General features: G+C 43.4%; 1 protein-coding gene across 1 annotated transcript in view; it reads right to left on the bottom strand.

Annotated features, from left to right (window-relative positions):
* Nucleotides 1-23,985, bottom strand: part of ZNF618 (zinc finger protein 618) — a 142,443-nt gene that overhangs the window by 68,500 nt on the left and 49,958 nt on the right. Inside the window, exons 4-6 of the mRNA XM_032772883.2 lie at nt 21,485-21,580; nt 17,995-18,072; nt 6,410-6,448 (exon numbers count right to left, since the gene is read on the bottom strand). Of these exons, the coding sequence (XP_032628774.1) occupies nt 6,410-6,448; nt 17,995-18,072; nt 21,485-21,580 (213 nt within the window). The remainder of the gene's footprint in view (nt 1-6,409; nt 6,449-17,994; nt 18,073-21,484; nt 21,581-23,985) is intronic.

Genomic DNA, 23,985 nt, shown 5'->3' with positions numbered 1-23,985 from the left:
AAGCGGATGAGAACTTCTGCATCTGTGATGAGAGGAGGCAGCGAGAGTTGATGAAGGAAGAAGGAGAGGCCAGGGAAAGATCATGTCATATTTTGTCAGTTTTCTCTTGGAAGAAGTTGGCGAGGGCCTGTGCTGAGAGAGGTGTAGACAGGAAGAGGAGAGGGTTTTTCAGCAACAAGGAGGAGGCTGGGACTGTGGGTGTGAGGTTTAATTAAGGGGAGAAATGGAGGTATTTAGCAAGGAAGATGGCAGATCTGAAGGAGAGACTGAATTTGTAGCAGGATTTCTGCCAGCGTCACTCTGCAGAGTGAGAGTAGGAAAATAGAAAGCAGATGTCATGCTGGGGGGGTGGGGGCGGGGACTGACCTTGAGATGGAAGAGAGGGGTAGAAGAGTCCAGGGTTGAGGAGAGAGAAGCATGGAGAGAACCAGTAACAATATCAGTGGGTGGGAGGGCTGAGAGGCAATGAGAAGCCATCAGTGCTGATGGACTGGAAGTCATGGAAAGGCAGAGGAGTAACAGGGTGTGGGGTGCGGCTGATGGGCAATGCGGAAAGAGACCAGCAACAGGAAAAAACAGCGCTTGGTAAAGACTGAGACAAGTGAATGGTCCTTTTGGTTGGGGCTGCAGGATGAGTGAAGAGATAAGGGCTAGGAAACGCGCAACTAAGTGCTCAACCGGGTGGGTCACAGAGGAGACTGTGAGGAGAGGGAGAGAGAACAAGGAGTTGAAATCAGAGAGAAAGGCTGCTGGGGAGCAGCTAGGTGAACAGCAGGTGACAGCAACATGGAGGGGGAGAAGAGAGGAGCGGCTGATGCAGTGCTGTTCAAAAGAGAAGAAAGAGGGAGGCAAGAGGGTATGGAAGCTGCAGGAAAGGGGAGGAGAAGCCCAACACCCAACCTTGATCTGACTGAAACATGAAGTGGTTGTGGATGGCTATAATCTCCTTAAAGATGCAGTGGGTGTCCCGGGGACAGCAAGGGAAGGGCAGGAGGGAGAGAAAAAGGAAGGTGGTGGGTGCGATGTTGGGAAAGGTGACACCAGAGAGGTGGAGGGCGTGGGGGAGACAATGTGGGAGAGGGTGAGGATGGAGGGAAGGCCAAAGCTGGGGCAGAGGAGGGTGTGGGATTTGTATTTGTGCTGATGGGGTTTGGGAAAGATCAGGATGGAGAGAAGGAAAGTAGCAGGTAGAGTGGGTGGGAACTGTGGCAGAGGAAATGGAGCCAGTGTGAGAAGGGGCAAGAGGATGGACGCAGAAGAGGGCTGTGGTGAGAGCCAAGGGGGAGGGGCAGATGGACTAGGGAAAAAAAAGGAAAAGGCAGTGAAGGTAATAGCAGTGCCGTCCCCTCAGGTAGCTGTCCCTCCACGCTTGGGAGGGGAGAGAAAGCATGCAGACTGTTCCCCCATGGAGAGGATCTGGGCAGAAAGGGAAACCCTGGGAGCAAAATCTTCTAAACCGCTGAGGTAAGGAACAGAAACCATGTGGCAACACCAGCTCCATCAGGTTTGGCTGAATCCTAAACACCACCTCATTTCTTCTGTTCTCTACCTTCTTTTTGCCTTCTGTCTAGTAAGAGCCTGGAACAGCCACCAAGGAAAATCCACCTATTGTAACTGTGATTAATAAAAGGCAAGCTAAAAAAAGGGGACAGCTTTTCACTTAGCATAAATTGGTGTAGCTCCTGCTTTATTGAAGTAAATGCTTTTAGTCCAAGACTGGTAAAAGCTTTCCAGGTCTCAAAGCAGCTAATAAGATCATGTACTGAGATTAATTTCCTAGCAGCTAGGTTGCAATCAAGAAGGCACAGACAGAAATTGTATTTTTGATCTTTAATATTCCCCCTGCCTAGGATGGGCTAGTGCTCTTTGGAGTTACCTCAGTTAGGCAGAAGAGAGATTTGAAGGTCTTGTTTTGTATGAAAGGGAACAGAAGAGGACTTCAGCAACTCAAGACCCTCTCTAACTGACTCTCTTTTTCTCTAACAAGGACGGGCAATGCCATATTTAATCCCATATTAAATTTTAACAACCTACATTCAATGTCTGTTATTTAGTTTGCAAAGATAAACAGCTGACAGTTAGCAAACACTATGTTTGATTGCACGGACAACCCCAATTCTGCTCTCTTGTGTGCCCATCTTGTGCACTGAACGAGGCAGGTTTGGAAGAACCAGTATGAGGGCATGTAATTAGAGACTGTTCCATAATTCAGACAGAAGGGGACTGAATTAAGATTGCCTGGGCAACCATAAAACTGGCATTGGCTAACTTTCAAGTGCTTGACTTTTCAACCTAAATATACCTCCTTTTAATATTGGATTTTTGTATGTAATTTCCTCCTATGCCTTCTCTGGAAGGAAAAAAGGTAAAAACAAAAATTACACAAAACTTTACCAACTGTCACATCATGCACCATTAGCTGAACCAGGCACCTTGCAGCATCAGCGTACAGACTGCTGCTACCTAAGCTACAGGACTTAACTACACTAGCTGTTAGCAGCAGAAAGCTGTTCTCTCAGATGAGGAAGAGTCAATGGCACCATTTGCTGGGTCCAGGATGTGGCTGATAGAAGAAGCCCTGGCCCAGCCCAACTCCCTTCTCACAAAGGTGGGGAAAGGACCCGGGGCCATGTTCCAGGTAATGGGTTTGGCTGGCAGTGAGCAAGAGCCTATCCCTGCCCTCTCCCCCATCCCTGCAGCTACAGCTACTTCAGCAGCTCCTAGAAGTTCTCAGTACAGTGCGTGGGGTTCTTGGTTGGCATTTGTGACACCCTAGCTCTTGGGACATTCATTTGCAGGTCTCTTGCAGGGTGCCAGTGTTTCCCTGTGGAATGCAAAGTGGCAGAGGGGAAATGGGGATCATGAACAGTTTACAACTCAGCTGAACAGGAATGGAATTTCATAGACAAAGAGAAGGCACTCCTCTAGCCCAAAGGCCGTCTCTCTGCTGAATGTGTATAATGGAAAGTATGAGGTAACCTAAATACCGGAGTCACTACCAGTGCCACCTGTGATGAAGAACTGTGAAACACAGAATTCTTTAAAACTTTTTTCCTAGAACATAATTGTTGAATGTTATAATAGTTGTACAAGGGTTTTACTTACACTTTAACCCTGTTGGGTCTGAGATCCACCAACAACACTATCCTCTCTGCCCCGGGAACTCCTGGGAGGGAGTAACTCTCTAATGCCTTCCCAAGACCACTTCTACCTCAAAACCTTGCTCTTTGTCCCTTTAAGAGGAGAACCCAAGTCAAATCAGGCAGTTGACATGCCAGTCCCAGAGATTACTAGTGGATCTTAGAACCCCAAAGCGAGGTGTAGTCTTTTTAATAGGAATAATCCTCCAAAGAGTCCAACCGCTTCACCCACAAGGGAGTCTTCAGAGCTCTTTCCAGGTGGGAGTTCAAACCACATACTTCTCTTCCTAAGGCTGACTGCAAGCAGGCTAACTGGTTTCAGCGGTATCCCATCCCTTGCCTTCCCATGAAGAACTTCCTCCTCCAGTGTTCTTCCGATCTCCCCCCTAGCCCTCCCCAGCACAACAAGGGGCAGTACACTGCTTCATAGCTTCATTTACCATACTGAAAACACAACAAAGCAAGCAAACAAACTACAGCTCAAAACCAGATTCTAGGAGGGTGGGCTGTTCACATCAGGCTCCTCTGCTGAGAGTGAGCATTTCACTCAAGTCCCCTTCCTGAGAACACTTCACATGGAATTCGCTGGCACGAATGACAACTGGCTCCAGAGAGTCACCACAAAAAATAATCAGTACAAATAAAACCTTTACAGCAGGAGGGAAGGGACTTGTGATGGGGCTGGCATTTCTGAGTGAGAGATGCTTCTCCTTGGTTATTTGAGCTGGTACTATAGGCCCTCTGGCTGCATAAAGGAGGATTCCCATGAACAGTTTAAGGTGCATGTGAATTGCACCCCTGGACTCCTCTAGGTTGGGTACTTGTGGGAAAAGCAGAAAGCTCTCACAAGGTGAGAGAAAACAACAGCTTACTGTACCCTGAAATCTTGAGGCACTGGGAAGGAAGAGGATGAGCCGTGTCTAGAGAATCAACGAATAAGGAAACCCAAACTGCTAGAGTAGCCAATGAGATAAAAATAGCAAAGGAAGATTTAAACAATACGGAAGCCTGTTAATATAAAAGAAGTAAAGATCCAAACTGGGTCACGGAGGATGGGACTGGAGCAGCAAGCAAAGCAAAAATAGCAAGGAAGGAAAGATAAATAAGAAGTTCTTAAAATAAATAAGAAGCAAACAGACTGACAAGGAAACAAGAAGGCCATTGAGAGGGAAATGGAGAAAATCCAGAGAAGACTAGTATTGCTCAGGGCTTCAATTCATCCACAAGGGAGAAAATGACAAAGCTGAGGAGCTTTATTATAGCAACAAGGAGGAAGAGGAAGGAAAGTTTTATCAGAAATTAGAACCATGTGAAATTACCAACAGCAGCCCCAGCTGAACAGCTTAATATTCAGCTGAGAAGATAGTTTCCATGACAAATGGAAACTGTATGTGGAGCACCAAATAATTTAATGCAACTAAAACCTTCCAGTTTCTCCTTCGTTTCTGGTTTTTCTTCCCTTGCTGTCATCAGGTGTCCTGCCTTCCTATACCCTATGTCCTCTGACTTCACAGATAAAAAATGTGGGATTTTAATACACAAGAAGTGCAGCATACAAAAGCCTCCCCACACAACATGCAACAGGAGTTTCCGAAGAACTGCAGCAAACACAGAAGGGTCTGATGGCCAAGTCACGTGGTTGAATAACTAAACCGGTGACATTTAAAAAAAAACAAAAACAAAAGAGAGAGTTGCCAAAATGCAGCAGGGCCAGCTATTCTCCATGCCAGAATTCAGCACAGGGATAAGATGCTGGAAAGACATGGGTGGATCACCCAGGACAAAGGAAAGCACCAGAGGACTGCAGAGAAGCTACTGAAGAATGAAAGAAGAAATTACTGAGCTAAGAGCCCACTGTGAATGGGAGAGGGAGATACCTGGTAAATAACACCACTGAGTCATTCAGTGGAGCAAAAGGGGAACAGCAAGTCTGAGAAACCCATACCGGTCGCTGGAGTGCGCCCTGTTGGCAGCCTCAAGCATTCAAGTACCACGAGTGAGGCCTCAAAAAATCACGAGATTTTCTACAACTACTATGGCTGGAAACTTGCTTCTCTTTTTAAATGAAAGCTGAGTGTCTCACTGAATGACATGCCTCCATAAGCTGTGTCTTTCAGAAAAACACTAAATAATTCAAGACTCTTGACAAATTCTTAAGAGTTGGAAACACTGAGTATGTTCCCAGTCAGGAAGAGCATTTTACAAGCTGGGAGTCAATTTATACTGCTCATTGCTTTGGTCACGAATGACCGTGAAACGTGATTGTCATCCAGTCCCTGTATGACACCATGCCAGAGCACTGGGGAGGGTGTGGAAGAAAGGAGGAATTCAGAATATACTGAGATGTCACCATTTCCTTGGGGCGCTGCTCCCCCTACAAGCTTGGCACCACTCAAGGTGCTTAAAAGGGGGGATGACAAAACCACCCCAAATGTCAAAACTGTCCGAGAGGTCATGCAGCAGCAAAGCACCAGAGGAAATCAAGAGTTAAACTTGCATTCACAGAACTAAGTTCTACCCTGTGTACATGGGAAGCGAGAGAGAGAAATAAGAACACTAGGGTAACAAAGGGGATGCTCAGTTGGCTTTATGCATCTACCACAAACAGGAAAGCACCTTTCCTGCGCTGCTCTTAGAACTCTCATCAAACGCAGCTTCTCATTAGCACAGTGGAAGGTGCCCTCTTGTGGTACACTGTGGAAAAGTGCAGTGAATGCAGTTAGCAAAGTGGATCTTTCACAGTGGCACAAGAGATCAGGACAGATACAGGGATCGGCATGATTGCAACAAAGACCCAGGGGCTGTCTGGACAATTGAGTGTTGTCATTAATTGGTACCATTTTAATTCACAGGGGCCTCTCACAAAGGGGATGATGTCATCCCCTTCTGTCACTCTCCAATCCAACTCACCTGCGGCTTTTTTAAAGTTAGAAACTGGTCACGTGACAGACTGCAATGCTGAACACAGCCCCTCCATGTATCTCTTCTGAGCTGCATAAGTAGCCGACATCACATAAAAGATCTCGGATACACAAACTCAGGGCAACGGGAGGAGAGTAACAAGCTAGATGTAAACTCCACAATGCCAGTACCGCAGTGAGAGCCCAGATGTATCACTCAACAGAATGGAAAGAGATGTTCACCTGCTGTGAGGTAAAACGCCTGCCCAGGAACATGCCCACAGCCATCGCACCATGCGCTCACACACGCCGTGCACCAATCCCCCCTCACACACACACACACGCACACACAGCGAAGTTAGTACTTACTGCCTTGTGAGGCTCCTTCACCTGAGGCAGCTTCAGTGTCTGCAAAGAGAAAGAGCTGCACTTAGACTTGCCAGCACATTCTGTCGAACGTTTGACAGCACACAGTGTCTTCAACTATTTCATGAGGGGGCTGGAGTTTTGTAATTCCTGGCTCCTTGTTCTCTATCCTCCAGTCAGATTCCTCCTTCTTTGCTAGTCCCTTTTTCTATCACACACACGCCATGCAACAGATTCAGCAGAGAGCAGGCCCTGGGGATGTCAACTCTCGACTGCAGGGATCTCTGCGGCTCTGAACTCAGCCCTAACTCAGCAGAGCAGGCCCGGTGGTATTGGGGTCCCACTGAGGGAGGAGCATACTGGGAACCTTATCATTTGCAGGGCTCATTCTGAAGGCTCTCTCCAGATTAAGCAGGCCGTGAAAGGCTGAGCTTCTGTTATCAGGAGGTGGGCAAGGGGACTGAGGCTCGACCAGGTCTTTCTCTCAAAGTGCAGCTGTTTTGGGGCATTTGGTCATGAAAGGCCTCTCGTCCAGAAATATGTGATTTGCTTTCATTTGCACTTTTCTGAACAAGGGCATTTCTCTTCTGACCCGTTACAATGGGCTGCTTTTTAAATGGAAATGTTACAGCCTGTCACTTCCTCCTGCCCAGCACAGAAAGGCAGCAGCTTAGAAACCAGCTCCAAACAACCCAACGAGTCCTTCTGTCAGTGAGCCCTGGTCTATGCTACAGACTTCTGTTGGTATAACCGCATCGCGGAGGGGTAAAGCCACACCCCTGAGTGATGCAGTTATACTGACCAAACTGGTGTAGACAGCACTATCTCGGGGAGGTGGAGTACCTACACCAATAGGAGAAGTTCTCCCGTCTGCATAGGTAGCATCTTCACTGAGTGCTACAACGGCACAGCTGCACCAGTGCCGTTGCAGCACTGTACATATAGGCAACCCTGAGTCAAGAGAGTGGCTACCTGGTGCACTAGGTGGGAGAGATCGCTCAGATTTCAAGCCTTGGGCTGGCTGCAGCTCAAGCTATTTTTCTCCCTCAGGTGTTACCACTGAAGTGATCAGCAGAGGTGCTCCAGCTGGAGCACTCTTGGCTTCAACAGGAATGAGCTGCTTGCAGGGCATTCTCTGCGAGGGCCCCTTGGCTCTCTGGACCTGTTCTCTAATGCCATGATTCTCAAACTTTTGAACTGGTAACCCCTTTCCCATAGCAAACCTCTGAGTGTGAATCCATTATAAATGCTGGAGGCAAAGCAGGGTTTGGGGTGGATGCTGACAGCTCGCAACCCCCTGCATCATAACCTCACAATCCCCTGAGGGGTCTCAAGCCCCAGTTTGAGAACCCCTGCTCTAATGGAAAGTGCAAGCCCCCCTCCCTTTTTTAAAAAAAGGCAAGCTTCTGAGACAGCCAAGCTGTTGGTGAGAGAGCAGACAGTTCCAGTGGATCTGTGGCTGGGATGGTCAGGAAGGCTGGGTGAGGTTTGCTCAACAGCCCAAGTGTTATTAACTGAATCTGTAAATGTAAATCCACCCTTTTCTATTGAATGTTGAAATCACTGATGTGCCTAGAGTCTGGACAAGTGCTGTAAACACAGAAATATGAACACAAAATGTAGTGCTAATGCTGCCTGCAGAACTCCATACCATGCTGTCACTTTTCTGGATACTCTGGTCTAGATTCACAAGGGGATTTAGGCACTGTGATGCTCAGAAAATCACTGAGATTCCCGAAGCCAGAGTTAGAGCCTAGCGTTTCAGGTCAGAAGGGACCACCAGTTCTAGTCTGACCTCCTGGTATGACAGACCACCCAGCACCCGCACACTAAACCCCACCTGCGTTTGGCACTCAGGCTCCCTGTACAAGGAATGAATGGAGTCAGACCCTTGGGAATGCGATTCATAGGAGCCAGCACACTGAGCTGCCCATGCTAGTCAATGGGAGCTGCCAAAGAGTGGGGTATGTCCTAAGACCCGCCCCTCTAGGAAGTCTGTGTTATGTCCAGACTGGAACAGGCCCCCTCTAGCTCCGCTGTGAAACATCTTGTAGAGTTAGGAGCCTAAGGCATTTTTTTTTTTTACCAGAAGGCTGAGGGGAAGGAAGAGAACCTCCTGTGGTTACAACTCTCACCTTCAACCCTTCCCCCCAGCCTGATGAAAAGGGATTTAAACTGGGGTTTCCCACCTCACACACGAATGCACTAAGCATCGAGGTGGGATGATCCCTCAGTCTCTCCTGTTGAAGCTGTTCCACTGTGGATACAGAAAGAATCACTGGGCCAGAGAGAGTGCAAACACAGGCACGACTCTACAGCCTGGTGGTTAAAGCATTTACCCAGGATCCAGTCCCCCTGCTCCAAAAGTCTCTCCATGGCTGATCTGTGTAGAGTTAGGTAGAAGGATGCCCATTTTTTTGTGAATCACTCTGGGGCTTAGGTGTCTGGGTGCCCAGTGTGGGGCTGCAGTACATATGTGCAGAGGCAGAAACACAGATGCCTAGGGAACTTTGACTGCAAAAATGTAGAGAGTGAGTGAGCGTGGGTGCCTACAGGCATAGGTGCTAGAACCAGGGGGGCTGGGGTGCTCCTGTATCCCCTGGCTTGAAGTGGCTTTCACCACATACAGGGTTTACAGTTTGGTTCAATGGCTCTCAGCTCCCCCACTACACACATTGTTCCAGATCCTCTGCCTACAGGGCTTTTGTGAACACCACTGGTGCCAAAATCTTGGATTTAGGTGCCTAAGGCGGCAGTTAGGCATCTACATTCTTTTGTGAATCCAGTCCCTTATGCCTCCAAATTCACAGAGAGAGAGAGAGAGAGCACGGCTATCTGCAATATAGAGAAGGACACCACTGAGGGAAAGACCTGTACAACAGATGGGACAAAAACCTTCGGATTTCCCTCTCCGACTGGTTACATTACACAGCAGTCTTCAGTTCCAGTGTCACTAATGTCGCACATGGAAAGAAAGCACTGACCAGAAACAGCACAAACCTCGATTGTATTCAAAGGCCTGCATGAACACAACGGGTAAGGCTGCAAGCTGAAAAAATTGTTAAAACTCAAGAAATGCAAATGCTTAGGTTTACAAAGCTACGTTGAATTGTCCCATATTTCATAACTTATATTTTCAATTATAATCCAAAATATTTTGCATGTTCTATGAAAGCAAGTTTGTTACTATGCAAACTTTAACAGTGGCATTTCATAGCTTTTTTGCTATTTAAATTGGTAACCCTAATTCATTAACACCATTTTTTGCATTTAATTTACTTTTTCTTTTTTTCTTAAAAATAAATAAAAATATAGGGCTGTGGACCCCTGTATTTGTCCAATTCTGTTTTATTATTTATTGTGATTGATTAATGTAAGAACAGAAGAATGGCCATGCCGGGTCAGACCAATGGTCCATCTAGCTCAGTATCCTGTCTTCCAACAGTGGCCAGTGCCAGATACTTCAGAGGGAATGAACAGAACAGGGCAATTATTGAGTGATCCATCCCTTGTGGTCCAGTCCCAGTTTCTAGCAGTCAGAGGTTTAGGGACACCCGGAGCATGGGGTTGTGTCCCTGACATTTGACTAATAGCCATTGATGGACCTATCCTCCGTGAACTTAACTAATTCTTTTTTATATCCAGTTATAGTTTTGGCCTTTACAAATCCCGGGCAACAAATTCCACAGGTTGACTGTACATTGTGATAAGAAATACTTCCTTGTGTTTGTTTTAAACCTGCTGCCTACTAATTTCATTTGGTGACCCCTGGTTCTCATGTTATGTGAAGTGGTAAATAACACTTCCCTAGTCACTTTCTCCACACCAGTCATGATTTTATAGCCTCTATCATATCCCCTCTTAGTCGGTCTCTTTTCTAAGCTGAACACTCCCAGACTTTTTTAATCGTTCCCTTGTGGAAGCTGTTTCATACCCCTAATCATTTTTGTTGCCATTCTCTGTGCCTTTTCAAATTCTAGTACAGGGTTTCTCAAACAGGGGTCACCACTTGTGTAGGGAAAGCCCCTGGCGGGCCAGGCCAGTGTGTTTACCTTTCCCATCCACAAGTCAAGCCCATCGCGGCTCCCATTGGCCTAGAGCAGCGATCCACGGCTAGTGGGAGCCACGATCAGCCGGCCCTGTGAACAGGGCAGGTAAACACCCCAGTCCAGCCCGCCGGGGGTTTTCCTTACAAAAGCGGCAACTCCTGTTTGAGAAACCCTGTTCTAGTAGGCTGTTTGTTTGTTTTTGAGATGGGGCAACCAGAACTGCATGCAATATTCAGCATGTGGGCATACCATGGATTTGTATAGTGGCACACGGATATTTTCTGTCTTATTAACCTATCCCTTTTTTAATGGCTCCTAACATTGCTAGCTTTTTGATTGCTGTTTTACATTGAGCAGATGTCTTCAGAGAACTATCCACAATGACTCCAAGATCTTTTTCTTGAGAGGTAACAGCTAATTTAGATCCCCATCATTTTGTATGTATAGTTTGGATTATGTTTTCCAATTTGCATTACTTTGCACTTACCAGTACTGATTTTCATCTGCTATTTTGTTGCCCAGTCATCCCAGTTCAGTGAAATCCCTTTGTAGCTCTTAGCAAGTCAGCTTTGGACTTAACTGTCTAGAGTAATTTTGTATTGTCTGCAAACTTTGCCACCTCACTGTTTACCCTCTTTTCCAGATCCTTGGGGGACCCAGCTATTTACCTCTCTCCACTGTGAAAACTGACTATCTATTCCTATTCTTTGTTTCCTGTCTTTTAACCAGTTACTGATCCATGAAAGGACCTTCCCTCTTCTCCCATAACTACTTACTTCACTCAAGAGCCTTTCCTATGGGACTTTGACAAAGTCTTTCTGACTGATAGGAAAGAAGATATTTATACATATTTGTAATTATTTTAAAAATAATAAAATATGTAATGAAGTTTGCACACTGTAGTAAAGTGAAGCACCTGAGTAGAAATACACAAATTCATCTACGGAACTACAATGTGCTACAACTGTATTTCTTCACAAATTTTATAGATTTGACATGACACCATTCTGTCACAAAAGGAAAAACTAGCTGTGACACAGTGGAATTCTGCAACACACCATTCTGGAGTCCATAGTTAACAACATAAATAAACCTAATGAAAACTGAGAACTATGCATGTGCAAAAGCAATTTTTAATAATTTGTTACTGTAATTTCAAACTTAGCAAGAAACAAGCCACCTATGAAATTTTAAAGTTCAGCCGTTTCTGAGTTATACATGTGCAGAAAAGTTACAATTATTTTAAACAGGAAAAATATACTTTCCCTCTTTGTGTAACTCAAAACAGTTTAATGAATGAAAGCCAAAACAATACCCATCCCCAAATCATCTTTGGGCTGAGATCTAGTATGAGTTTCTGACTTCACCAAATCTGTATCAATGCATTTCACTTGGCTAAAAAAATCTACAGCATATGCTTGGTGCGTGATTTTTAAAGCCAGATAATTTGGTCAAATCAATTTCCTCCAATACCAAAAACACAGTTTCTCCTCAAGGAGGAATTATCAGACTGTCAAATTTCAGTTTTCCACAACCAGTCATTTCAGCAGTAGAGCTGTTCTAAAATAAGTTGTTAAAAATATATACAACAGGAAAAGTGTATTACTTCCATTCTCAAACTGCTGAACTGGTTCTCTCCCATCAATTTATTTTTTTAAACCAACTATGGGCAGAGACCAATACTGCAAAATTTCAGTCTGTAACCTTTGCAAAGCTTTCAGAGAATGAAAACAGGATTAAAAGAGAAATCGGAACTAAAGATGTCAATTCTGCTCCTGCTATAATCATAATAATGAATCAGATCCTGAGTTGGTGTAAATAAACATAGCTACATAGACTTCTATTGAGCTGTACTAATTTACAACAAGCTGAGGATCCAGCTGGTGTACCCAGACTGAAACAGAATTGTCAAGAGTCTGATAGTAGTTACTAAATAATTTAAAGCAAAAACATGCCGTATAAAAACGGCAGTTATTCAGTCCAGAATACAGTTATTACCTCAAAAAACTCAAAGTATCCTCAAATTGTTATAGCAGAACTGGTAGCTCTTGCTAGAATTAACGTTAAGTTGAAATTTGCTTTATAATCCTCTTTTCACTTGTTCATAACTATCTGAAAAATATTCTTTAGGGCAAATGTTTTCTGTTCTTGGTCTCAGCCCAGGTTTTTTATTTAATTTTTTTTTTTTAAGTCTAGGGTAATAAATTCAATCATTTTTGAGTTATGGAGAGGTGAAAGAAAAGGCAATTGTCCCACTTAAATGTTTAGATGCTTTTCTGCTCACCTCACTCAAATATAGCTGAATTATACAATTTAAAACATTCAGGATGGTTCCTTCCTACTGATTAGACGCTTTCATGGTTTAAAAAGCTATAAACAAACAAAAAATACAGTGAATTACAAGTACTTAAGAACTTGATTTTATGCACGTACAGTAGCATTTGCTAATGCTGGCATCTCTGATACTATCGTCACAGCTAGTTAATATGGTGGACATATCACTGCAGAAATGCATTATAGTTTGAAATCTTTGTGTTCTAGCACAGTTTAGATGCTCCACAGGAGGAGGAAGTCATCATGCTTTTGCAGGGCTTCTAAACTCACTGCAAAGGATTCTTTCAGCTACTCTAACTTCACCATTTCTCCACCACTGCCCTGTTGTTTTTACCTCTTGAAAAAATGTGGAAGAGAAATTTCTTATCTGCCCTTCTGCTCCTGTGAAGATGTATTTACATTCAGGACAGGAAGTTTACGATGCTTTGCTCTCAGGCACTAGTACGTGAACAAAAGCTTCCGCAACACTTTGAACTCTCAAACTGCCAGGACCTCATTCCCTAGAAATGTCCAACCAGTTTAGAATTACATCGGGAAGGTTCTTCTGTGTAGATAAATGACAAATTCTCAAACAGGAAACAAACCATTCCCAAGGATGAACAAATAATCTTGCCTAAAAGATAACATGCCACCCACAAAATAGAACCCTTGACCCCACAATCTGGGAGGGCAGTGGAGGTGGATGAAGATATAAAATTCAATGAAAGTTCTTCTGAAAGTCAGAATTACAGAAAAGTATTTTTCCATTCTTTAGAGATGTCTTCAGCATAGGATTCTGACTTACGGAGCTGAACAGCTCAAAGGGGTGTTTTCCAAACAAGAAAAGAAACAATAAGTGAAGCATTAGGCAGCATGACTAGTAAAAAGATAGGCCCAAACTGCGAAGAAAGTGAGGAGAAGATACTTGCCAAGAGCAACAGATAGGAAGCCTGAAATGGATGTGTCCTCCATAAAACAAAAGCCAACTCCTGTAAGAAACATTCCAAAAAGGAACCAAACTCAAAGGAGCCGGAGAGTTTGTGATCCCCACACATCTTGGGGACAAGATCTGCAGCCCTGAATTATGACATTCCTTCTACAAGCCAATCCTGGCACTAATAACGCTTTGCAAAGTGGGGTGGACCATATGGGTGCTTTCTATGTAATCTGAATTGAAACAGATCTGAAGCTGTCTCTGATGGTACAAGACCTTCTAGCTGTAGGCCAGCTAGGTCATAATGGAAAAACATGCAGTCAGACAGGGTCATTTTAATGACAGCAAAACCTACTGACTTGATGTCAAAAGAAACACAAACCTTTAAAGACAGTCTTCTTCAGGGAAAAAAAACAAAACAAAACCCTTTTAGTGAAGAAGAGAACTGGACACTTCACCACCAAAAAGCACTAAAAAGCAATGGAAGAAAGAACCCCAAAGAAGTGGTGAAGGTGCTTGGTGCAAATGAGCTGTTTGGCCTTGAAAAAGAGCTGGTGTGCTAAGGTCAGCTTGCCGAGACTGACTGTTGGCTCAGGAAGCTCAGAGGAAGGGCACTGGACATCCAGGCAGAAGTAGCATACGAAGTCAGAAGATCCAGCTGCTGAAAGAAGGGTCACTTCCTGACCCCTGTGAAGAGGAAGCGACTACAAGATTCCAGGGGTGAGTTACTGGCAGATGGAGTGTGCACAAAGGACGGAGGGGTAGAACTGGTTGAAGTTTTTCAATCAAAATTTTTTTTTGTTAAAAAATGCAAGTTTGGCAACACTGAAATCTTTCACAAATTCATGCAGTTTTGACAAGCTGTTTGTTTAGAAACAAACAAAAGATTCCAAGAAATTCAAAATGTCAACATTATTAAATGAAATGTTTTGATTTTTTGCTTTGAAATGACTTTTCATTTAGAACCTTTCTGTGATTTTATTAAAAATTCAACTGCTTAAAATGCTCAAAATCAAAATGTTTTGTTTCACTTGAAACTAAACTTTTAGACTTATTGAAAGTTTCCAAAATTTGTGTGTTCAGTTCAACCCAAAACAAATTTTTCATCACACTTCTGAAACATCCAAAAAAGCAAAAAATCAGTTATGTGCCCAGCTCCAGTGGGAGAGTCTCAAGTACCAGTGCCTTAGAGGGTCAAACAGAGCTGGGGGAGCAGTGTCACCAGTGGCTTTGGACTTAAAATCCAATTACGTGGACATAAGAATTTGAATTTAAAAACTCAGCAGTGAGGAAATGCCAAAGTTATGATTGTATCTACAAAGTTCAGTCGGCCCACGTGCTAATGACATGGTCATCTCGTACTGTTACTCATTACAATATAATATACACTTTTTTTCTACAACTTTATATACACATGTAAAGCATCTTGCAATACACTTCTTTCATTCTTGTATGGTTTCACTGATTTCATCCTCATTATTGGAATGGTCCAGTATACTGTGCTTAATGGAAAACATTCTCTCCATGTGGTATTATGCCATTTACTATTTTTTCACTGAACATGTACTATATACGTTCAACAGGATATTTTCCCTGTACAGGCAGATATACCTGTGAACAGTAATTTATTACTGTAGTACCTCACAATCTATTTATCAATGAATGTCAAGTGTCAGAGGGGTAGCCATGTTAGTCTGGATCTGTAAAAGCAGCAAAGCGTCCTGTGGCACCTTATAGACTAACAGACGTATTGGAGCATGAGCTTTCGTGGGTGAATACCCACTTCGTCGGATGCATGTAGTGGGTATTCACCCACAAAAGCTCATGCTCCAATACGTCTGTTAGTCTATAAGGTGCCACAGGACTCTTTGCTGCTTTTATCAATGAATGACATTTATAGAGCTCTGGCAATAGTAAATATTCATTTATGATTTCTTATTTGATAGTGTGATTGTGAAGAAATAGCTAATTTATATTGTTAATGTGACCTATCCTCAAACTGCCTTAATAAAATTCAAGTATTATTTTCACCAAGTACTGGGTGCATGCTTTTAAAAATGCCATGAAAATGTATTTAATTTCAGATAAGAATTTGTTGCATACGTAAACTGTGCTTGTTCACCTCGGATTTGCAAATTATTAACATATTTCTAAATTCACAAGTAGAAATAATTTGGAAACTAATTTTCTCCATAAACACATATAAAAATATATGTTTTCAGAAGCTAAAGATAAGATCCTTTTTCCACTAAAGGAAACAGTCCTATTAACACCTGAGAAGAGAGAGAGAGAGGATTTCACCCTAAGTATTCAACTGAATTAAAAATAATCATGTCTTTACAATAAAATGTGACATACTATACTTAATCAGTGGTGCTACAGTGATGTTTCTGGACGCCAGCTGAGATTAGGGTCCCATTGTGTTAGGTGCTATATAGAAACACAGCAAGGAACAGTCTTTGCCCCGCCTAATTTACAATCTAATTACAGTAGTTACTGAAACAATTAATGTTACACTTGCAAATCTTTTATATGCCAACAGATAACGCACTTCACTATTGCCTTATGTTTTGCTTCAACTATGGTATGCTACTAATTTGTAGTACTGCTTATATAAGTGACGGTCAAGGACTTTGCTGACATTCACAAAGTAGTACAAAATATTAGAACATGCTACCAACATGTACGTAAGGCTGTAGAAGAAACTGTATAATATTATACTGCATTATTTGAGAAATAGTATGTGACCATGTGATTAAAGGACGTATTATAGTATTTATCCAGAAATGGGAAGTGTTAACTCACTCTTAACTCTCATATTTGCTGACTTCTGAGACTTGATATTTGTAATCTTCATCTTTAATATACATTATAATGTTTTATGCTGGGATTTTCAAAACAGCCATTGGGAATTGGGCACCTCACTCCCATAGGCTCCTTTGATAATTCCAGCCATAATCATTATGTACAGAAAATATATCCAAAAACATGCAGGTGTTATCACAATGTGGGCACTTAAAAAAGATACCCCTAAAATATTCAGAGAGAGACACTTCAGTGTTAGTCTCCGAAGTGAAATAAAATAAATGCACCTGTATGCTTGATGTCACAGTTTCAAAAGTCCATAATTCTGTTATTGCACAATCGGTTATTTTGTAATCATACTGCTTCAAGAAAGTCAAAGCAATGCTTTGACCATGCCAAGTGTGCAGTTTTTCAATAAAGCCATTTCTGAATGACAACAAAAAAGTTTTACAGCCAAGAAATGCTTTCCTCAATGCTCAGATTACTTAAAAATGGCCAGACTTCTAGAAAATTTTCACACAATATTCCTTAGACTAAGCATGAGAAATTTCATACCAGAAGTATCAGAGGGGTAGCTGTGTTAGTCTGTATCCACAAAAACAATGAAGAGTACAGTGGTACCTTGAAGACTAACAAATTTTAGGCATAAGCTTTCGTGGGTGGGTTTTTTACCCATGAAAGCTTATGCCCAAATAAATGTGTTACTCTTGCAGGTGACACTGGACTCCTTGTGATTTTTATACCAGAAGTACATTTTGAAAGTTACAATCAACTGAAAAAAGAGATTTTGACTGGAAGTGCCATTTCAACCTTTAATATAAAGATGATATGGAGACACTACAGTACACTATAGAAAAATATGATAAAGAATTTAGCAGCCAATATTAAGAATCTCAGTAAGTATTTAAGTAATGACAAACATGATCATCATACATGTTTTACTTGCATAAAACTCCTTTCCTTGAAGACACACAAGTGCTTTGGATAATCTATTTACAACGCACCAATATCCTTAGAGATACTGAAATGTTTTTTTTTTGGTCCGTCATTACCCAACTGATTTCCAGCAAAACAGAAATGGATTAAAATATACAGGATTGGCAGGAATTTGGGGAGCCATGGACAGATGCCTATCATCACTACAGGAACTGGATTGCTGATTCATTTGGAATACTGCATCAGAGAGGAATACACCCACATACAGCAGTGCACCCCAAATCACAGCCCCTCACAGGAAGAGAGTAAGAGACCCCTGTAGAAAATTTCACTGATATCTTATTTAAATTAATTGAATGTAGTAGCTCATGGTGATGTCCAGAAAGAATACTGCGGGAGCACGGATCCCCCTTCCTTCTGACTGCAGAAGAGTTCATCCTAACAGTGGTACTTGGTAGGCTCATTATAATGACAGGCAGTAGCAGCAGAGGAATCTCAAAAGCATGAATGTTAACCTAAGATTCTCAAAGGTTTGAGCAGGAGAGAGATACCTCTATGCGCCCGCACATGGGTCTGGAAACAGTTGTAATACTTGTATTTCTTCCCACATATTCCACACTCATAAGACCCTGAAAAACAGGACAGAAAAGTACAGATTACCATATTAAATCAGTAACAAGCAGACAGCCCCATGATACAGAGACAGCCACAAACTGATGAGAGGACAGTGCAGCTGTCAGCAAGAGAGGGTTTGGAAGGTTTGTGGAGTTAAGTGCATGGAATCTGTACTCCACTGTCCACCTCTAGATCCTTTCTTGCTGAGTAAGAGTACTTGACACACTTTGCTGCATTTCCATTTCCATATATCTTTATAAGTTTATTAATTTGGAAGAACCACTCTCAATATATCCTGAATTATGATTTAATAATAATTTTCTAGTAGTTGAATAAACCTTGAACTAGTATTTCCGCTTTTTTTATCTTCAAAATTTCTCAAGCAATGTAATTTCCACACAAAGAGATTTGGTACGTATCCAGGAAGATACCAGCTAGATTAAAATGAACTTTAGACCTTTATAGGTAAAACTCTTCTGATCGCTGTATTTCCGCCTCTCAGTTTGCTTATCTGATCTCAGAAGATATGTACCTACAAGCAGTCAGCAGTAACAGAGACACAAAAGTTGAGCTGGGAGAATAATTTGCAATGACAAAATTAGTTGTCAATGAATGCAGCCTCTGCTGTTCACAGAACATTCATAAGCAGTTAGAGACTTCCTCAAATATATTTGTTATTTAAAATTTGTATACTTTAAAAAAAAAAACCCTCATGACTGGTTGTAAATCATGCTTTGCAGTGACACACAATTTGTTAATTGTGCTGTAAGCGATGATTAGTTATGGAGCGCTGTTCCTGCTCCCTTTTAGGGGAAACCCGGGGGGGGGGCGGGAATGGGACAGGGGCGGTTCTAGGTATTTTGCCACCCCAAGCACCGCAGGCAGGCTGCCTTCGGCGGCTTGCCTGCGGGAGGTCCCCGGTCCTGCGGTTTCGGCGGCATGCCTGCAGGAGGTCCGCCGAAGCTGCGGGACCAGCGGACCCTCCGTAGGCATGCCACCGAAGGCAGCCTGCCTGCCGCCCTCCCGGCAGCCGGCAGAGCGCCCCCTGTGGCTTGCTGCCCCAGGCACGCATTTGGAGCGCTGGTGCCTGGAGCTGCCCCTGTGGGGGTGGGGAAGAACATTATTTTGTGTGAATTTAAAATGTAATGTCCACGGCTATTTGATAATGTCTCTTTTAAATTTACTTTTCCTGACCATGCAGAGCCAGTAAAACTCATGGACGTGAGTAAACACCAAAGGAGCATGAGTTTGGCCAAAGCACACTCCCATACAAATTCAAGCAAATAGTCACCTGCTTTTTTTGTTTCTTGATCATACTTGCTCGGCTGAGTGATGTCTTTCAAGGGAAAATGTCAACCAGTTATCTGTGTACTGTTATTTATGTCCTTTCCTTCTCATTCAATGACCTGTCCCTTTTGGTTTGAGGAAGCTGACTGGATTGTGTCCCTTTTGTTTCTAACAGAGTAGAAGTCTGCTTTGTCTCTGAATAAACATTGCTATGGGAATGCCCCTTGAGTTGCGAAGGGTATTTATTCCTCGCCAATGGTGCTGGAACTGCAGAGGGCGCTCACTAGAACACACTACAGTACAGTGTGCTATAGCAGTGTGAGAGTAAGATGTCTTTCGAAACAAAATCTAAAATGTTGTATTCATTCTCAGAAGGGGAAATCACACTCAGGGAGGAGAGCAAACCAAATCCACTTCCATCTGTTTCTTAGCAAGAGATTCATTTTTTGAATATGAAGAGAGTCATAATACCGGGGCCAGCCTGCAGCAGATTTTAACAAATTCAAAGTAGGCCAAATTTTGGGCCTCAACAGGTTGATATCATCCCTCTGACATCACTTTACATATTAAATAATTCATTATACTTCTCCCCTAACCCAAATCCTCTTTTTATAGGAGTACTCAGAACCAAGTATCTTCAAGTCAGTGAAAATACTCTTCACCACTTCGGTTACAAAGAATAACAATTCCATTTCACTGTTAAGGACCTGTCACACCAAGAGGAGAACAACATAACTCACAGCAAAACCAGCCAAATACCCAGGGGCAGATTTGCATACATGAAGATCATGGAGAAAACAAAAAGAATGAGGGGCTCTATTCTGATCTTTTTTAGCCTGTGCGTCTTTCTTTTGTATTTCTCCCCACTTCCCTGGAAATCATCTGTCACATGTAAGTACATTTAGTTGAGCAGCATTCCACAAAGAAAAAAAATAGCCTACATGTAACCACGTGTTGCCTTCTAGCAAAAACCTGAACTTGCATTTCCAACATGAACACAGGAGATTCCTCATCTGAAAACAAGTGTCCATGAATCTGATGCCAAAAGAGGTGAAAGGCTGTTAGTGCTGGCTATGGGCCAATGGATTTGCCAAAGCTGCTGATCCTCTGCTAGTCTGCCCTTTGGCTTCTCCTGGGCAGATCCTCCTAGTGATCTAACATATGGGAGTTTCAGATGTGGATACACAGGGCCAAGATGAAAGACCCACCAAACTCCTTGTCACCTGTGACTTAAGCCAGCATTTGAACCCCAGATCTCCAAAGGTGAAAGGCCAGTGATCTATATCCACTGTCACTGAGACCCTGCGGGTTTCCATTTTACTTTCTCCCCATATACACGCAGGTCAAGTCCCTCGCCTTTCACCATACTGAACACTAAAATCACAGCTTCCAGAAAAGCCTGGTGTACAGGACTGCTTGTGCCATAATATAAAAGAAGCAGGAGGGCTGACTCAACATAGTCTCTCTTTGTGCTGATGTTCTCCTGGGCTCTAGGCTAATTTCCCAAACGGTGTTTGCTCCACATCCTCAGATGAACGTACATCTAGCCAACTCCTTTGAGCCCTCAAGTGGTAAGGTGAGAACAGTTAAAGCTCCATGCCCTAAAGACAGGACAACTTGCAGAGGTTGTCATGGGACCTAAGCAAGTACTGGAGTCCTCAAGTTACAACAAGAGGAACCCTAAAAATAGAGGCCTTTGTTTAGAAGATCCTGCACTGCAGTGCTTTTTGGGGAGGGGAGGGAGTAGAAACATCCACACTCATCCCCAAAATAAGAGAAGGTGATGATGATTTGTCACAATGTGTGTGTTATTTCAGGGGGAGGAAAGACAAGGTGAAAAAAGACACCCTGCATGCTAGCGGCTTACAAAGGACATGCTTGTGTGGCCTTGGGCACTGCTGCTATGGTCACAGGGCCACTCTAGACTCTTGGCCATGTTGGGACCAGTCATGCAGGTTAAAACTGTCCGAGGCATGGAAAGAGATGAGGACGGAATGTGCACGGTTAATTGGTGTATTAGACTTAGCCAGATTTTTCCTGAGTCTTGGGTTTGGAATTTGTGCAACATTCCAGTTGCATCTAGAGCTTCCCCTTGCTCTGTGATCCCTGGTCAAACTTTCACACCCTTTCATCACATACCGGATGTGTATCTCAATGCATGGTCAAAAATCCAGGTGCCTGAGTATCGATTTCGTGTATATCCAACAGGAGAGCTGTGTTCCACTGCTTTTCCATCTAAATTGCACAAAAAAATCAGACAAGAGCCCTTAAAGTGGATAAATTTCCAAAAGATAACGAGGGTTGAAACCTAGTAAAAATGTCAAACACTTGAGTAATGTCCTGTGCTTCTACCAAGATGTCAAAGGCTACGCAGAATTTTCTAAGGTTTTGCGCCTCATGGTCTAATTCAGCATAAATATTGGAAGTCCCAAAGCTGCTTAGTAGATGAGGCATCTGCACCCTGGCTTGAATCAAGTAGGTACAAATTAGCTGCCTGGCTTCAGAACAAAAGGGTTCACACAGAACCACTGTCTCACTCCTCGTCTGCTCTCTCTAACATTTATGTTCCCACCAATCCACTTGGAAAGTCCTCCTCAGTAAGTTTCTGATGGTGCATCACTGCCCACATGTGAGGGTTTAAATGCAGTCTAACACAAACTTCCTCCTGATCAAATCCCAGATGATATAATCTCCCCAAGTCCAAACTCTGAAATGATCAAATTCGCAACGTTACAAGACAGACATTAGGCCATTCACAAAAAAACATTAAGTCTCAGCTCCTCTTTTCTCACCTTCCCAGTAGAAAGGGCCATGTCCCACTCATTGCCTCTTGGCTCCCAGATAGATTTTTGTGGGATCAGGTCTGCCTGTCTGTCTGCCTGCCAAGCTGCGCCTCTCCAGGAAACATCAGTGTGGAGCTATTCAGACAGCTTGGGGCCCAAAGGCAGCAGGTGAGGTCACCAGTAAAATTACATTTCTGAGCTGCTCATTGTTAGAAACTACTAACAGGTGAGGCCATCCAGATGTTCCTTAGGCTAGTCTGTCAAGATTTAGAGAACAGAGGGATTTGGGTTGTCAGAATTTTGTCATTCAACCATTGATCAGGTCCCAAAGTTACTGCCAATTGTTCTGTAAACTCGCTTGCTTGCATGTGATGCCTGAGCCGTGACACAATGCTCAAGAGAAGATGAGCAAGTGCTGTAACCCAGTAGTCACTAATCAGAGATGGACCACGGCTGGTACATCAAGCTTGAGGGACTAATACTCTGGGCACCACCACTGCTTGAACCCTATTTAGTTGTATTAACTCTAACCCACCATGCAGTCTGGGCTGTTCCAAAGCCAGTGAGAACAGAATTTGAAGCAGTCCAAATTTCTGGAGACAGGTAGCTGAATAAGAGGATTGGGAATGACTGATCTATGCATCTGCCTCAAACAATGCAGGCCTAACCGTAACAGCAAGAGTACATCCTGGCTGAGGGCAAGCAAGGGGGCAACATCTATCTCAGACAAGGAGCAAAGCCGCCTGGTCAGGATTTCAAACTGACCCCTGGAGTCATAGCTCTGTCTGGTGAAGAAAGCTCCTTGTCACGGTGGAACCTTCAAATGCTTTGCAACCCTCAGAGTCACTGTTGCCGAGGGACGTAGAGCAGACCTGATGTGGACAATCCACTTCCTATTTACCTGACAACACCTCTCACATGGTATGAAAAGTGATACTCCGGTAATGGCACATTATAGAATGTGGAGGGGATCTGTTACCTTCCCCCTCATCAATTCTTCCTTTACTATTATATCCCATATAAAATTACCACTTTAAACACCTCGCGTCTCAATTTCTCTGATGAAGAAAAGTAAAACCCCACCCCAGTTTGCCTTCACTGCTGAAGCAACTGAAACAACGGGGAACTGGGTCAGTTCACAGTCAAGTTTTCAGAAGGCAAATCTCCTGGAGAACTCATGCAGCTGCAGACAACAAGCAGCCTCTCCTTACACACCTGTCCAAGCTTTGCTAACCCCAAACGAAGAACAGCAGCAAAATGCCACCTGCGAGGCAACGATTGCCCAAGTTGCAGAGTTGATGTTTGCCGCTATGGCAATACTGCCAATTTGTGTGTTTTGTAGGGCAGTAAAGGGGAGTGGGGGCACATGCACTGAGTGGGAACCAGTTTGAAATAGTGACTGGGGCACTTCCGTTCACTCAGAGTGCAGTACTTGGTTCAGCGCCAGTCCATGTGCCACCTCCCAAACGAACAGGGGCCCGACGAATGGATACACTCACAGGGCTCTGCACAATGGAATCAGCTGCTAACTGTCAACTCCCTCAGGATCCAGTTGGCTTTAAAGAAATCTAGCAACTAGGGTATAAAATAAAAAAATATGATGCACAATTCATTTAAAGGGCCACTGCTGGCTAGGAGAATTTTCCCCATTCATTTTTTAGTTCACTCCTTGTTGCTTCAAACCTGATAAAAGTATCTCTTTCCCCTCCCACAACATAACCTTCCCCTACTGGTAACACGCATCATCTCCGAGGGTTGTCCTGCCCTTGGCCGACATGGCATTCTGATGCATTTCCAAATTCAGCAGATGCCAACATGGCTGCCTTCTGTCGATTTCTCAGTTTCCACACTAGTATT

The sequence above is a fragment of the Chelonoidis abingdonii genome, chromosome 24 (assembly GCF_003597395.2).
Source record: "Chelonoidis abingdonii isolate Lonesome George chromosome 24, CheloAbing_2.0, whole genome shotgun sequence".
NCBI lineage: Eukaryota > Metazoa > Chordata > Testudines > Testudinidae > Chelonoidis > Chelonoidis abingdonii.
This window is presented reverse-complemented; position numbering and strand designations above follow the sequence as displayed.